This window comes from Macrotis lagotis, chromosome 6 (assembly GCF_037893015.1).
Source record: "Macrotis lagotis isolate mMagLag1 chromosome 6, bilby.v1.9.chrom.fasta, whole genome shotgun sequence".
Taxonomy (NCBI): Eukaryota; Metazoa; Chordata; class Mammalia; order Peramelemorphia; family Peramelidae; genus Macrotis; species Macrotis lagotis.
In genome coordinates, this window is record NC_133663.1 from 89,985,121 (window position 1) to 90,002,491 (window position 17,371).

Consider the following 17,371-nt stretch of genomic DNA (forward strand, 5'->3'; position numbering starts at 1 on the left):
TAATCTCCTGAAAGTTTTTAAAGTTTAATTTTTTCCATGAATAAAATCTACACACCTCTCAGACTGGCCAAAATGACCAGAAAGGATAATGATCATCGTTGGAAGGGTTGTGGGAAATCTGGGACACTATTACACTGTTGATAGAGCTGTGAACTCACCCAACCTTTCTGGAGAGCAAGTATGAATTATGCCCAAAGGGCAACAAAAATGTGCATACCCATTGACCCAGCAATACCATTACTGGGTCTATACTCTGAAGAGATGAAAAGGGTAAAAACATCATCTGTACAAAAATATTCATAGGAGCTCTCTCTGGTGGCAAAGAAATGGAAACTGAGGGAATGCCCATCAATTGGGGAATGGCTTAACAAACTGGTATATGTATGTCATGGGACACTATTGTTCTATTAGAAACCAGGAGGGAGGGGAATTCAGGGAAGCCTGGAGGGATTTGCATGAACTGATGCTGAGTGAGATGAGCAGAACCAGAACACTGTACACCCTAACAGCAACATAGGGGTGATGATCAACCTTGATGGATTTGCTCATACCAACAGGGCAACAATCGGGCACAATTTTGGGATATCTGTGATGGAGAATGCCATCTGTATCCTGAGAAAGAATTGTGGAGTTTGAACAAAGACCAAAGACTTTCTATGTACCTTTGATTTTTAAAAAATTGTCTTATTATGTAATTCTGCTATATCTCATACTATGTTTCTTCCTTAAGGATATGATTTCTCATCACATTCAACTTAGATCAATGCATACTATGGGAATGATGTAAAGACTAACAAACTGCCTTCTGTGAGGGGTGGGGGAAGGAAAGCAAGATTGGGGCAAAAATTGTAAAACTGAAAATAAAACCTTTCTAAAATTAAAAAAAATGAATAAAAAAAATCTATTTTTTCTCCCCTCCCTAACCATCATGGAAAAAAAAAATCCTTGAGACAAATGGGAATGACTAAAAACTTGAATATTTGGAAGTGATCCCCTTAGAGAACCTTACTGCAAAGATTCTCCCCCAATTTTTCCCAAATTGACTATTTGTAAAAAACTGTTTTGTTATCAGAAAATAACTTTTATCTTTTATGATTCTATTTAATTCCTTGGTGGTGGATTCTTCCCCGATTGAATTCCGAAAGGTAATTCTCTCCCTTCTCTGATTTATGAAGTCATGATGTCTAAATCGTGTATCCATTTTGACATGGCTTTCCAGTTTCCAACAAATACCGAGTTATGCCAGTCGTGAGGTCTCTTTTGCTTTTTTGCTTTACTAACTGGCACCAAGTCATTTTAACGATGACTGCTGTAGTTGAACTTGAGATGCGGCATCCTCCAGCGTCCCCCCCCAGTCCTTCTTTCTGCGGCCTCCCTGGGCCTTGGGCCCGGGCCCGGTCGGCTCAGTAAACAGTGACCGAGCTGGGTGCGAGCTCCGGGGCCGACCTCCGCGGGAAGCGGACCGGCTGGGGGCACCGCGGGGAGCCGCACATGCGCAGATCCGGCCGGCCGGCCCCGCCCCTCCCGGGGTGGGGTCAGCGCGCCTGCGCCCCTCTTGTTTTCGAGAACCTTCCCGAGGCTCGCGCCAGTCCGCCCGTCGGAACCCGTCGCGAGCGGTCGCAGTGGGCTGTTGCTCTCCGGTTTGGCGGTCGCACGCCGTTTCCTTGGCCGAGACGGTGAGTGAGCTCCTCGGGTGCGTTTCTCTAAGGGCCTCGGCGACCTCCCTTTTCTCGCAGTCGCCATTTGGCGACTTATGAGGCCGCGGCCCCCCATTCCGCCGACCCACCCTTTGGGGACCCCCGCGTCGCGGCCGCCTCGGAGACGAGAGAGTTGGCGCTGGGGACGGCCCGGGCCGGGGCTTTGTGTGCCGGAATGGGCTCCCTGAGGCGGGCGCCGGGGCTCCGGAGCGGGGCCGCCATATTGTCTCCTCTCGTCCGCGGTCGCGGCAAAATGGCGGCGTGGGGGAGGGGAGGCCGCGGGAGTGGGGAGGGGAGGCCGCGGGAGTGGGGGAGGGGAGGCCGCGGGAGTGGGGGAGGGGAGGCGGGACGGCGCAATAAACGGCCCGCGGGCCGCTCCCCCCCCATCTGGGGCCGCGCTCCCCTCCCCCGCCGCCTCCCGGACCGCAGCGGCTTACTGGAAGGTTCCCGGGCTGGGCAGCGGCTGTTTACTAGGGCTTGCTCACTTGTCTAAGTAAAAAGAAAAACTTTTTACCACTTTAAAATCTTGGATAAAGCCGGAATCCGATTAAAATTTTGATTCGTGGGTTCTCAACCTTGAGATCCAAAAAAAAATTTTTTTTTAAACTATAGTCTATTTATTTTGAGTAATACGATTCCCCCCCTAATCTTACCACCCCCCACAGAAGGCAATTTGTCAGTCTTTACCGTTTCCAAATTGAATGTGATGAGAGAAATCACATCCTTCAGGAAGAAACGTAAAGTAAAAGAAAAGGGAAGATCAGACAATAAGATAATCAGGTTTTTTTCCCTCTTAAAGTCCTTGGTCTTCAAACTCCACGTTGTTTCTGTGGATACAGATGGTATTTTCCATTTCAGACAGCCCCAAATTGTCTGATTTTTGCACTGTTGGAATGAGTAATATCAAGTCCCGTATTTACTTTTTTCCCCCGAGTCAGTGGGGTTAAGGGGCTTGCCCAAGGCCACACAGCTAGGTAATTATTAAGTGTCTGAGGCCGGATTTGAACTCAGGTACTCCTGACTCCAGGGCTGGAGCCGCCTAGCCGCCCTCAAGTTACGTTTTATTTTTTTGTTTGTTTTTTTTAAGGCAAAAGGGGTTAAATGCGCCACCTTAGCCGCCCCTCGCCCTCAAGTTCTGTAGTAAAAAAAAAAATCTTCAGTGTAACCCGGAAAAAACAAAACTTTAAAATTTGAACTGTAGAATGAAGGTTTAAAGAAGGAAAATGTTTATTTAAAAATAATTAGTAAAATTGGATTTTAACGACTTTTTTCACGTTTTAAAAACTGAGAAATTTTATTTGTAGTTTGAAGAATGCTTTTTTTATGTGTGGTTATCTTCATGGACAGTATAGTTCTAGATTAGGACAATGTGGAAAGCAATTAGATCTTTCTCTTCTTTGTGTTGCATTATCTCTGGTTCTAGGTGGCCCTTTGAGTTGTATCTTGGACCCTTATCTCTTCTCCCTTTATATACCACTTGTTAAAAAAATTTTTTTATTTAAGGCAACAATGTTGGGTTAAGTGACTCAACTAAGGTCACAGCTAAATAAATGTCTGAGTACAGATTTGAACTCGGGTCCTTCTGACTCCAGAGGCAGGGCTTTATCCATTTCACCTTTATACCACTTTTAAGTGAACTAACTCATCAGCTCCTGGGGTTTCAAATACCACCTCTCTGCTGCTGATCGCCTAGTGGACCTGTGCCTGCCCCTACTTCTCCCCCTGACCTTCAATTTTACATCTTGAAACTGCCTGCCCTACTGTAGACCTCTTATCCTTATGTCCAAAACCAAACTCTTCCATCTTTCCCCCTGAACACTTGTACCTTTTTTTTTTTTGGTGAGACTTTGGGGATAAATGATTTGCCTCAAGGTTATACAGGCTAAGTATCAAGTGTCTGAGACTTGATAATCTGTTTCATTCTGCCATTAGAGTGATTTTTTTTCCCTTAAAATTTAGATTCATTCAAGTCCTCCCCCTATGAAATACTCTGATGGAAATAAAAATATCTTAAAAACCTACCTTATACCCTCACTTTTCACCTCTTTTTATCCCCCAATATTTACTTTTAAATCCAGTGAGTCTGACCTGGCTATTTCATAAACAAAGTTCCATTTCTATTCTGTGTTTTTCATTTGGCTGTCATCTTAAAAATCCATCTTTCCTTCTTGATTTCAGTGCCTTCCCTGTATTCTTAAATAACAAAATAACATATTTACACCCATATAAAATTGTTTGCATTTTGTCTCCCCCATTAGATTGTGAGATTTTTGAGGGTGGTAAGGATTACCTTTTGCTTTTTGTGTGTGTATCTCCAGTACCTGGCATATAGCTGGCACTCAGTATTGAATGATTCCAAGGTTTTTGGGTAGTTGAAAAGAAGCCCATGCCCTTGACTAAGTTCCTAAGAGGACTTCCATCAGGAAGCAATCAGCAAGTATCTTAGTGTGTGTATTGTATTATGTGCTCTAATGACTTAGTATATGAAGAAAGAAGCTAAAATAGTTGCCTCTAAGAAGCTTATAATCAAATGGAGAGGGGGAAAAATAAATGTACATATCTACTTAAGTTGATTACATAAGGTAGATGAAAGGCAACCTTGGAGGAAGAGGTACATGATTTCCCCTTTGTTTCTAACAGTACTTCATACATAACTATGCCTTAAATAAAATTCTTAGGTTTGAAATTATTTTTTTAAGGTCATACAACTAAGTATTAAGTGTCTGAGGCCAAATTGGAACTTCAGGTCTTCCTGACTCCAGGGCTGGTGCCCTACTTAGCCATCCAACTGCCCCATGAAATTTTTAACTCAAAAATATTGCCCCAAATTAATAAACCCTTGAAAAAATGACAACCTTTCTATAAAAGTTCTGTAGCTCTCTTAGGGGTAATAGGCCAGTATTTCCCAGCACATTTTTTTTAAGGTTTTGCAAGGCTTAAGTGGCTTGCTAAAGGCCAAGAAGCTAGGTAATTTTTATTAAGTGTTTGAGTTCAGATTTGAATTCAGGTACTCCTGACTCCAGGACTGGTGCTCTATCCACTGCGCCACCTAGCGGCCCCCCAGCATATTTTAATTAAATTTTGTCTTATCTTCTCAGTGCTTAATGCTTAGTATAGTGTTCTGCTCAGTTCACCAGACTTAATTGAAGCAACCTTTGCTTTTGAACAGAAAAATTTTCCTACTGGTTTTTTACTTCAAATATTTGTGAATTTAGGAATTGCAATATTAGTATATAATTGCTGTGGCTAACCCATTAACAGACTTCTTCCAAACTTTGAATGATACTGACCTAGACTTGAAACCCTTCCAGCTTAAGATAGATCCTATTAGAGCTCTTCAAGCCTTTTGCAAATCTTACTCATATAATTAACACAATATGGTTCCTGTTTGTACCCATCAGCTTCAATGATTATTGTCTCTTTCAGCAGTCCTGGTCTTCTTAATCTCTTACTGTCTCCCCTTTAGATCTGCCCTTTACACAGATAACAGATATTTTGAATACATATATCCAAGTAAACAGATGCCCTACTTCTAAGATTAAAAACAGATAATCTTCAGCTTGACAGCATTTTCACATTCTGGCATCTACCTTTGCAGTCTCATTTCATATTAGTCTTACTCATGTGCTTGGAATTTAACTCTTTTAAACTGACTTATCTTTTGTTCTGTGTAAATTAGCTTACCATATGTTTCATGTGTCCCATGTTGCTAACATTACCCTCTTCTTTTTAAAAACTTCTTGGTTTCCCACAAAAAATTGCTTAGGTACTATTGACCTGAAGCCTTTCTAGAGCCACCCCCTTATTTTAATTTATCTATTTGACTATCTAACAATGTACTTCTGTAGAGTGTAAGCTCTTAAAGGACAAAGACTCAATTTCTTTTGTATTTTCAGAATTTTGATGGTGAAGAAGTTAGTTGCATTTTTCCTGCTTGTTTTATATGACTTTGAAGAAATCAGTCACTGAAATAGGACTTAAATAGAGGCATATTGTGTGTGTGTGTGTGTGTGTGTGTGTGTGTGTGTGTGAGAGAGAGAGAGAGCGCGCGCGAGGGCGCGAGCGCAAGCAAGCGCTTGCAAGTGTCAGTGTGGAATTGAGGGAACTGAAAATTTATTGATTTTTCTATAAGGGTCAATATTGATAAGTCAGATTTAAATTCTGACATGCACTTTACCATGTCCTATTCCCAAATAAGATATGGCTTTATGCCAGTACTTACTTGACAGGGTGGAATAGATATATATCCTGGCTAAGTAAATCTGGCTTAAGATTTATTCTTCTTATTTAGAAAAGTTAAAAAAATATATTTATTTTTAATTGAGAAATACTTAGAAAAATATTTGTTGTGAACATATTAGGGAATCTCCCCAAGTCTGAGGGTAGAAACTACGGACTTGAAAAATGTGTGATGATATTAGGAGTTTGGTATTGCTCCTTTTGGGGGTGTTGGTTTTTATTTTTGAATTTTAAAAACCTACTCTGAAGATTTTTTTTATGGTGATACAAATAAGAGGAATTTTTCCAGTTGGATCATTTTATCATATAAAATATAACTTGGGAAATAATTTTGTTTAATAGATGCGACATTCAAAGAGAACGGATTATCCTGATTGGTTCGAAAAGGAAAGTTGGGATCACAGTCAGTGGAGTGGCAGTATCAGTAGTCATAAGCGAAGGAAGAGATCTCATAGCAGTTCCCGGGAGAACAAGCGCTGCAAACACAATCACTCAAAAATTTATGAACGGTAAGGATGGTTTCCTTTTTTTTTTTTTTCATTGAAATTTTTGAGAGCAAATTGTCTCTGCTTGGTAATGTGGATCTTCAGTTCATTATTAGTTGAAATAAATCTATAATGGGTTGAGGAGGGAGAAAATGTTTAGATGACTTATGAATATCATTCTTTGAGAGACTTTTTTCCATATTTCAAAAACACTTCAAAAGTTGGTTACTGAATCCTCTGTAATTTCTTTCTAGCCATTATTTGGAAGCCAGATGTATAAATGAGAGAGATTGCCGTAATCGACGCTACATTGATGAATATAGAAATGACTACTGTCAAGGATATGAAAACAGTTATCAACATAGAGAACAAGAAAGTGGTTATTACAATCACAGTAGCAAGTCCTCTGGTACAAGTGGAAGAAGTCATTATAAAAGAAAACACAAGAGTCACCGAAGTACAGCACATCATCGTTCACATGTGGTATGAGCATTTTTTCACTATTTTGGAAATTTAACTTCTCTTCTAAGCAGGAAAACTTGGATTCATGTTTGACAATTTGGGACAGTTATGCTTATAGATGAAGCAGTATTAATTTTTAATCTGCTTTAAATTTTTTTTTAATGGCCTTGGATGGGAGATTCCTGAAATGCATATTGATAGTTTAGTTTTTGTAGTTGGCATTTGTTTAGCAGATTTCTTGATTATAGTTATTAGTGATTATCCTTCAGATTGAAATACAGAGAGGCGGCTCAATTTAAGTTTATACAGCTAATTTAATGATACATACTCCAAATAGTTTTATGACACTTTCAGAAAATTCATTTGTTCAGAATTACTTGTTAGACCATTTTATTGTAGAGATTTAAAAATTTAAACTTATGCAGTTATGTTTTTATATTATATATATACACACACACTTATTGGATCTAATAAACAAATGCTGACTGCAGTTTGGGATCAGAGATGCCTTTTGTGTATTTAGCAGGGCATGCTGTCTGATCTTTTTTTTTTCTCTATATGAAGCAGTTTTGTTATTTTGACTTATTTAATAGCAGACATATGTAAGCTAAGAACACTGCAAAATATATCGGCATATTTTATGCTTTTTAGCAATTCCTTCAGGAATTACTGCTACATTTTATTTGTTTAACTAACGAGGAAAATTTAACTTATCCACAAAGGCTACTTGTATCAGACAAGCAAATCAATGTCCTGGAATTTTACAACATTAATTTAAGGACACTAGAGACTTAAATTACATTTCAGTACATCAATTAATTTTTTTTTAAAGGAAAAAGATTGTATTATGTTTTGTTGCCTTGCCACTTTTAAGTATCTTATCTGAAAATCTGTTCCTTGCCATGTTTTTCTCCTGTTAACATAAACTATGTGCCCTGTGAATTTCTGGGGACTGAATTTGAAATTGCTCCTGCCAACCGTTTGTGGCCTGGCGTGTATCTGAATGCCTGAATATCTCCCCGCTGAATGAATTTCGTATTCTGCCCTGAATTCACTCGGGTTTATTGATTGGCTGGACGATCTTGGTGCGGCCCACTTGACGTTTCCAGAAGAGTCACCGAAGGAAAAGATCCAGGAGTGTAGAGGATGATGAGGAGGGTCACCTGATCTGTCAGAGTGGAGACGTACTAAGTGCAAGATGTATAGAATATTTTTCAACACTTATTAACTTTTCAGATAGCATAATCTGTTTAGACTAAGATGTCAGGGATTTGAAAGTCTTTTCTTTCTCCTTTTTTTCCTTTTGTATTCTTTTGGTGGGGGGACTTTTTTTGCTTTTCTTAGAAAATTAAATGCTTGCTATTCAGCACTTCCAAGATAGTAATGTTAGTTAACTTCAGAATGCCAAAAGATAGTTAAAACTAATTGTTTTTGATGAGTTATCCAATAAAATAAATGTCTAGTGATAAGTAGTATCTAGGGCAATCTACATTAATAGCATTTATCACTCGTGAATAACAAGTAAAATGCTACCATTTCTTGTATAAGTAAAATTTATTTCTCTTTTTTAGATGAAATTGTTGATACTTTAGGCGAAGGAGCTTTTGGAAAAGTTGTGGAATGCATCGATCATAAAGCGTAAGTGTTTGACCTAATTTTTTTTTCCCCTAAAGTCTAGAAACATTTGTCTATTCTTAATGGAAAGAGAAAATGGACTTTTGTATGTTGCTAACAATCAGAAATATCTTTTTACAGTTGACTTCCTACTGTTGGCAAGTCATTGTTTGTATTTGTGGGAATTTAATGTCTCTTTGATGTCTGTTTTATCATAAAGATGATTTAGTTTTCTAAGGTTTAGTAGATTTACAAAAGTGTTTGCCCCCCAAAGCAACTATGTGTAGGGATAGGTATGATAATTGTAACTACTCTTTCAACAGATGAAAGTAGTTTTTGCTTTTATGGCTAGCAAGTGTGTGAGGAGAAATTATAACCAAAGGCTACTGACTCTTTTAAAAGAGAGTTGAAGACTTAACTATACCAAGTTCTTAATCTGATCATTTTTAACCTAGATAGTAATATTTCTTATCGATAGAACCTTTTCCATTGATTAGACAGAAAATCATTAGAAATTATTAGCCATGTTTATCCTCTTAATAGAACAAGTGCTAAATTGACATATACCTTTTTAAGCAGGCTATTTAAACTGAACTATTCCTAATAGGAAAGAAAATAGGAAACTGGAATTACTACAATTTTTAAGTGTGCCTATAGATGAATTATACCACATTCAAATTATTATATTTCAGCCGAATAGACTTCATTGTATATTACTTGTAAACCTATCCTAGTTAGGTTTTTTTGGTACCAAAAAACTCAAAACCCACTGATTCCTTTCAATGGTTCTGCAAACTGTCCACTGATATTTTGTTAACTAGTAGGCTACCATATAGAAGACCAAACACACTGATATTTTAATCACAGAATCTGAATTGGAAAAGATATTAGAATTCCAATTTAACTCATATCTGAGCAAGAACTGTAGAATAAACCCGATATGTGGCCTTGATAACCTTTAGTGACGTGTTTAGAAATAGAATTTAGATTTAGAGTTGGATATTTAACTATAGCATGTACTGTTCATTTCTAGAAATACTTAATGTCTAGGCTATAACTTTTTCTGTTGCTCCTTTTTCTAAAACAGTGCAAATCAAACGTTACCACAGAGACATGTGAATATATCTTTTTCCTCTAGTGACGTGTTTAGAAATAGAATTTAGATTTAGAGTTGGATATTTAACTATAGCATGTACTGTTCATTTCTAGAAATACTTAATGTCTAGGCTATAACTTTTTCTGTTGCTCCTTTTTCTAAAACAGTGCAAATCAAACGTTACCACAGAGACATGTGAATATATCTTTTTCCTCCACTCTCCTTTAAATTTGAAACCAAAGCACTGAAGTGTCCTTACAATTCGATTCTCTACTAGGACATAGAACATAGACAATTTTTCAAGAACAATGCCCTTTGTTAATGTCACAAGACTGGATTTTCCTGTGGTCTCATTATCAAAAAATATATTTCAGTTCAAAATAAAATCAGTTAGCCTCAGATAACTGTGTGGCCTTGGGCAAGCCACTTAACCCCATTTGCCTTGCAAAAATCTAAAAAAAATCAATTAGCTAACATGAAATCTTAAGTATTTTAAGCTTCTAAAATGATTCTCCCAAGTATTGGCAGTTTATTTGCTTTGGAGAAAAAAGTTGAATGTTCTAAAATTCCCAGACATAACAATCATCTGCCATCACATTTTTCTTCTATAGCTGTGACTTAAATTGCAAATTTCTGTATAGGAGAAGGAAAAGTAACACATATAGTTCTGACAAGTAAAACAACTCATTATGTCCTTTGTTTTTAACTTCACCAACTCCAGAAAGGTAATGGTACTGAGAAAAGACAAGTCACTTTGATATTGTATCAGATGATTTTATTTTTTGGCTACACTTTTAATTGGGCTGTTGATGACAGTTTTCTGAATTGTAATCTGCTGTAGGGTAGAAGTGGTCTGATGGTATGTATATCCATCATTTTGACTTTTGGATGGTTTACTTAGAATAATCTGAAGAATCATGACTTTCTTCGTTAACTAGGAGAAAGGACCTGTCTTATCCCTGTATTTACTTTGAATTTTCTATGGCATTTACTGGTTGAAAATGATTAAAGAATGTATCCCTTACCCCACATCACTAGACAGCAAAGAGTAGACTGGAAAAGACAAATGTTTTCTTGAAAGTTTTTTCATATCTTCTAACAGAATGACTCTAATGAAGTCCAGGTGTTGTTTTTCTTTCTTTTTTTTTTTTTTGAAGATACATTTTACTTTTGTGCAGAAGGGACAATAGTAATTGACATTCATAAAAATAGAAATTTTAAGTTTATAATCTAATTGTACACTATCATACAAAACATCTAAGTGTCAAATTGTGCGATATTCAATGTAAGACCAGTCAGAGTTAAGAGAAAGGAAAATTCTGGGCTAGAAAGGTCAAAGGAAGCAGGTAATAGTCATTTTTGGAAAAGTAAACGAAAAAATATTCTGAATAAGGTAATAAACTTGAAAAAGGCAGAAGATGAGAAAGCAAAGAGACTTGCCTAATTGGGAGAGAAGGTATATATGTTGGAAAATAAAATTTGTTGGGAAGTATGGGGCTAAGTAGAACCTTGAGCTTTTTGATAGTGTGAGTAATACCTGTGGCTTCCTATTTAAGTAAGGAAATGTGCATGAGGAAGGACTTGATGTTAAAATGAACATTTGTCTGATTAAAAAGTATCCACTAGAAATAAGTACTTTTAAGGCTAAAATGATATCCCAAAATTAATAGGCCACTATTGGGGTGTGGGGAGGGTAGTGTCAGCAGCAGTTTATCATGAGGAAAGTGAGCTTACAGGATAAAGATGAACTATGTTGAAATAGTATCAATAGTGAAGTGAGGAGAGATCATTACTGAGCAAAGTGAGTAACTTCAAAGTACTATGAGCAGTAAAAATGGATGTTAGATTTGAGGTGATTGTGTCTGTTTGCTGGGAGGTAAAATAATAGATAACTATATATCATTGTGATTTGGATAAAGCCAAGTGATTAATAACTTGCTCGTGGTCATATAGCTGTTGGGTATTCAAAAATAGGATTAAGACCCAGTTCTATCCTGACTCCTAATTTATTACTCTGTGCTACACCATGTTGCTTCTCATAGTGGGTTTTAGTTGAAAGATAAGGACCAGAGGAAAGGAGAAAAAAAGGATGGAGAAAGAATTGAATGCTATCCTTACAGTGATAAGTAAATTGAAAGAAAGCTTGGGTTGAAATCGGACAAGATATAGATGAGTTTTCTAAGAAGGTGTGGTAAAGAAAAGACTAGAGGAGATTACATAAATAAGATATTGAGGAAAAAAATGAAAGAAGGGTGAGGGTGACAGCCATTGACTTGGAGTCTACAGAAGGAAAGTAAAATAAGGGCTGATGGATAAGGTGGAATAGGAAAAGTTAATTTTACAAACCTATTGAATTTTTCTTGAGTGTCATGATATACCCAAGAAAGGTATGTGAGAGAAGGTATACCAAAATTGGTGGATAACTAATTTGGGTAATTAAATATGAGGAGCTCTAGAATTTGGAGAGCAGTTGAACATGGACATAGTAGTATTGGTTCATATGAAATAAATTAAGATACTAAAATCATCTAAAAAAAGGCTTTTTAGAGATAGTAGCAGAAATTTAGAGTAGTATAAATTTATGATATTAAATTATAATTTGAGTTTATGGTGGTATACTTTTGGAATTCAACTCACTCAATTTTTTAAAAAACTTTTTCCAGGGGAGGTAGACGTGTAGCAGTAAAAATAGTGAAAAATGTGGATAGATATTCCGAAGCAGCTCATTCAGAAATACAAGTTTTGGAATACATAAATTCAACAGATCCTAACAACACATTGTAAGTATCCAATTAGCATTTGAATGTCATTTGTTTATTAAACAATAAAAATTACTGACTTTTTTTAATGTTTTAATCTATTTTAGTCGCTGTGTTCAGATGTTGGAATGGTTTGAGCATCTTGGTCATGTTTGCATTGTGTTTGAACTTCTGGGACTTAGCACTTATGACTTTATTAAAGAAAACAGCTTTTTGCCTTTTCGAATGGATCACATCAGGAAAATGGCATATCAGATATGCAAATCTGTTAACTGTAAGTGATTATAAATGTATTTCCATGATTTCTTTGTTGAAACTTCTAAAAAGCAAGCTTTACAATAAATTCTCTTTTCTTCTCCCCTCAGTTTTGCATAGTAATAAGCTAACTCATACTGACCTGAAGCCCGAAAATATTTTATTTGTTCAGTCAGAATACACAGAAGAATATAATCCCAAAATGGTAAGTATTTGTATGAGAAAATATTCATTTTAGAATATTCACATTATTTTCTTAAGAGAGTGTGTGTCTGTGTGTGTGTGTGTATATATCTATATCTATCTATCTATCTATCTATATATATATATTTCTTTTTTTACCCAGAGACGTGATGAGCGTACAGTAAAAAATCCAGATATTAAAGTTGTAGACTTTGGAAGCGCAACATATGATGATGAACACCATAGTACCTTGGTTTCTACGAGACATTACAGAGCACCTGAAGTTATTTTAGGTTAGTTTTTACTTAACTGTTATGAGAAATTTTGGTTTGCATTCTTAACAATTAGAGTAAGAATTTATTTGAATCTCATAAGTTGTCTTTCATATATTCTTGTATAACCTCTGTTCATTTTACTAACAGATTCCTGAAACTTATATAAATGTCATTTTTCTCATTTGAATATTACTTTGCACTTCAGTGATTCAAAGTGGGGTTTTTTTTTTGTTTGTTTTTACAGCTCTAGGATGGGCTCAGCCATGTGACGTTTGGAGTATAGGATGTATTCTCATTGAGTATTATCTGGGATTCACAATATTTCCTGTGAGTAACTGAGAAGTTTTTTTTTATATTAATGTTATTTTTGTTGTTTTTGCAAGACAATGGGGTTGTCACTTGCCTAAGGTCACACAGTTATGTGATTCTTAAGTGTCTTGAGTCCGGATTTGAACTCAGGTCCTTCTAGGATTGGTGCTCTATTCCCTGAGCCACTTCTTTACATTAGAATTTATTTATATGTTAAATGTAAAAGTCTGTAATAATAAAACCTGAATGTGTGGGTACTACTTCTGGCCTCCCCTGGTCAGATGAAATCTGTAGGTGGATCATTACTGAAATATCTTGGCTAATTAAAAACAGTTGTAAATAATCCAGAATGTACATCCAGAGCTAAACAAGAATGAAATGTATAGCAAATGTTTAGGAAGTCTTACAATATTTAAATTAATTGACTAGAAAAGATAATGTAAATCAGAAAATAGTTTCTACTAGTCCTCTTTACAGTTTCACTTAAAATTTATCTTTTTGTCATTGTCCAAATAACCCACCCCAAGCTATCTAGTAGTTTCATCTTACTTCCATGAATATGGAGACGTATTTTGTCTTACCTTTGGTCGCCCAAATTTTTGTGCATTGTTTCTTTCTAGTGCATCCTAGCCATTTTAATACACTATGGAGTTAAATTTTCTTTTCAATATTACTATTACTATCCTTTATTGATAATTTGAGTGAAGTTTCGAACCAAGTCAGGTTATTTATTGGGGGGGTTATTCTGACTTAAATTATGTGTCTTTGGGCAGCATTGGCCATTATTAGTATTTGTCTAAATTTGTTGCTTTTCATGCAAATCTTCACATGTCAAACCTGATAATTTCTTTTTTATCATTTCAGACACATGATAGTAAGGAGCATTTGGCAATGATGGAAAGGATTTTAGGACCTTTGCCCAAACACATGATTCAGAAAACCAGGTATGTTTAATGTGACCCACATTTTATATCACTGGATTGGAATTCTTTCTTCCCAAGTAACCCCATATGAGCAAGGTATTAAATTTCTTCATTTTATCTTTCCTTTCATGAGAAAACTGTGGTTAAAGGTCTTCTGGCTCCCAGTCAACTGTTCTATATTTAAAAATATTTCTTTTCTTTTTTTTTTTTTTTATTAAGTGGCTTGCCCAAGGCCACACAGCTAGGTAATTATTAAGTGTCTGAGGCTAGATTTGAACTCAGGCACTCCTGACTCCAGGGCCAGTGCTGTATCCACTGTGCCACCTACGTGTTTCTATCATTTTTAAATGGTACAAGTGTAAAGAATGTATGATTTGGGATCCAGATCACTCACTGACCTTGTGGTTCTACAAAAACCTTATTTCCCAGGGTTTTTGTAAGGATTAAATTGATAATAAATAGTAAATTATCTTGGTGCCATTTTATAGAGAATCTTCTACAAAGAATACTACTTTACTGGAAATAGCCTGAAAATAGTATTTCTCTAATTTTGAAATTTTTAACCCAGATCATGTGAAAGTTTGCTTAAAAAAAGATAGCTTTTTTTGAAATCCTGATCTTGAGACTTCTCCCCTATCCCAATAATTTTTGCGATTTGTTGTATCTCTTGATTAAGAATAACATTTTTATGATCAAGTGATGTTTTGGCAAAGATGAACTCACTGGTATTCCATTTTATTTTAGGATACAAAAGTATTTCCGTCATTGCCGATTAGATTGGGATGAACACACTTCTGCTGGGAGATACGTTCAGCGGCGTTGTAAACCATTAAAGGTACAAGAATGTTTTATGAGAAAAGTGGTACATTATCTAAAAATTAGTTGCATGATTTATCTACCTGTATTAATTTTTTTTATTTCATTTCAGGAGTTTATGCATTCTCAAGATGCTGACCATGAGCTTCTCTTTGACCTCATCCAGAAAATGTTAGAGTATGATCCAACCAAAAGAATCACTCTCAAAGAAGCCTTGAAGCATCCTTTCTTTTATTCACTGAAGAAAGAAAATATGTGACCTGTATTTGATGTATATTTGTACAACTCTCCAAAGGAGATTATATAGACTGTGTCAGTCAGAATAATTTTTTTTAATATTAAATTATTTTGTACAGTTTAGCTTTGTAAAATTCTTAAATTTTTGTATCACTGCCATGTTTATTTTGTTTGAATAGTTTGGTTTATTGTTGAGTAAATAAATTTATGAAAAACCTTTTTAACTGCCAGTAATTTTTTTTAGGTTTTTTTTTTTGCAAGGCAAATGGGGTTAAGTGGCTTGCCCAAGGCCACACAGCTAGGTAATTCTTAAGTGTCTGAGACCGGATTTGAACCCAGGTACTCCTGACTGACTCCAGAGCCGGTGCTTTATCCACTACGCCACCTAGCCGCCCCACCAGTAATTTTTAATTAACATCTACAGTACAGTTTTAATTTATATCATCTTTGTAGTTCTAGTGAAGATTCATTTTTGCTTTGGATCCTTAAGCATTTTTTTTGAAAGTTTAGACCTTAAGTGCCCTCGTTTCACTTCCTGGTAAAAAACTGTTCCCTCTGCCCCCTACAAAAATACCTGCAACACATCAACATCTTATAATATATATCAGGTAGTATATTGTTTCGATACTAGATTATCTTAAATTTTTGATATTGTACTTAGCTTTCTTATAAATTGAAGTAGATACTCGTGCCAAGATGATGGTGCTTGGAACAAATACCTCTTCATTCCCATATTCTGATAATTCTGACTATCATAATCTATAAACTAAACAAAAATAAGGGCATTTTCTGCATGAAAATTGGATTCGGATTTTGAGGATACTTTTAAGAAGGATGGGAACATAACTTGAATAGCAGTTGTTTTATTAGCCAAGGCTCTAGTTTCCAAAGCTTAGAATTGTTTGCCCAGTTGGGAGCTGTCTTGTGATTTAAATTTTTTTTTAGGGAAGTTGCATTGATCTATTTCTAACCACTATTTTAGGGAACAGACACACTCTTGAGGCTTTGAGGGTGGCTGGGAAGTTCAACAATTTATTTGAAGGATAATGTTGGGAGCCATTATCGATTTGTTTTGATTGTCCCAACAATTAGAAATTGCAGAAAGATCAACTGTTAAGTACAAGAAAAAATGCACCTAAACTGACATGATTTCATGTGTGAATTGAACAATCTCTTATAGAGGTCAGAAGGGCCAATGATGCAGCCTGCATTCATTAGTGTCCCCAACTCCATTGAAAAAAAAATTGGGCAGCTGACAAGCTCTACACATTACAGAACGAATTTAACAACCTTGGCTTCTCATCCCTTCTTATATTCAATTACACTTTGCAGTACTTTATGCATGTTTGAGGCAGGGACTGCTTGTTTAATACTGATTATTAATGTTGCTGGGGAAAGAAGGGCTTCAGTACATCCTAGACTATTAGATAATGAAGTAAAAATGTATCCACTTTTTCTCCAACTGCCTATTTTTTTTTTTTTTTTGTTTTTGCAAAGCAGTGGAGGCCACACAGCTAGGCAATTATTGTCTTGAGACCGGATTTGAACCCAGGTACTCCTGACTCCAGGGCCAGTGTTCTAGCCACTGCACCACCTAGCCACTCCAACTGCCTATTTTTAAGAAGGCATTTTTTGAACTTGCCCTTAACTCTCAGCTTTAGTTCTTAGGACAAAGTGACCTCATAATTTGTATCAGAGCACCAAACATTCACACCACACCTTATGAATTCCAAAATCTTCACAACCGTTAACACCGTAAGCCATCAGCTAAGGCTAAAATAGATCAACAGACATTGGATAGGGGAGTATTTTATAAGGAATCAGTTAAAATGCTTTTGGATTGCAGATGAAATGATCCCTAGTCTAAATCAGACATTGAGCAGTCATCAATGTTCTTTTTACATTAACAAAGATTCTCATTAAATTTTATTTCAGTTTTAAGGGTACAGACAAGAAGCAAGTTTCACAGTTATACATAGTAATAGGCATCAGTACAGTTACTGGGTTGGATGGCTGTAGTT

The 17,371-nt window shown here is 36.2% G+C and overlaps 1 protein-coding gene across 2 annotated transcripts; it reads left to right on the forward strand.

The window, feature by feature from the left end:
• Window positions 1-1,564: 1,564 nt before the first annotated feature.
• CLK1 (CDC like kinase 1) lies at window positions 1,565-15,574 on the forward strand. Of its 2 annotated transcripts, XM_074191673.1 has the most exons (13): window positions 1,565-1,676; window positions 6,279-6,445; window positions 6,676-6,904; window positions 7,993-8,083; window positions 8,455-8,521; window positions 12,257-12,373; window positions 12,460-12,626; window positions 12,718-12,812; window positions 12,954-13,083; window positions 13,310-13,392; window positions 14,239-14,318; window positions 15,042-15,132; window positions 15,226-15,574. In XM_074191673.1, exons 2-13 carry the CDS (start codon window positions 6,279-6,281, stop codon window positions 15,370-15,372), a joined length of 1,464 nt encoding a protein of 487 aa, XP_074047774.1. In that variant the 5' UTR covers window positions 1,565-1,676; the 3' UTR covers window positions 15,373-15,574. The 2 variants fall into 2 exon arrangements, with proteins under 2 accessions (XP_074047774.1, XP_074047775.1); XM_074191674.1 differs by lacking the exons at window positions 1,565-1,676; window positions 6,279-6,445; window positions 7,993-8,083 and having other exon boundaries at window positions 6,886-6,904.
• The last annotated feature ends 1,797 nt before the right edge of the window (window positions 15,575-17,371 follow it).

Coding starts and splice junctions, on each gene's coding strand:
- CLK1 (XM_074191673.1), top strand. CDS start 6,279: ATGCGACATTCAAAGAGAACGGATTATCCTGATTGGTTCGAAAAGGAA. Junction 6,446..6,675: donor CACTCAAAAATTTATGAACG/GTAAGGATGGTT, acceptor ATTTCTTTCTAG/CCATTATTTGGAAGCCAGAT. Junction 6,905..7,992: donor CACATCATCGTTCACATGTG/GTATGAGCATTT, acceptor TGACGTTTCCAG/AAGAGTCACCGAAGGAAAAG.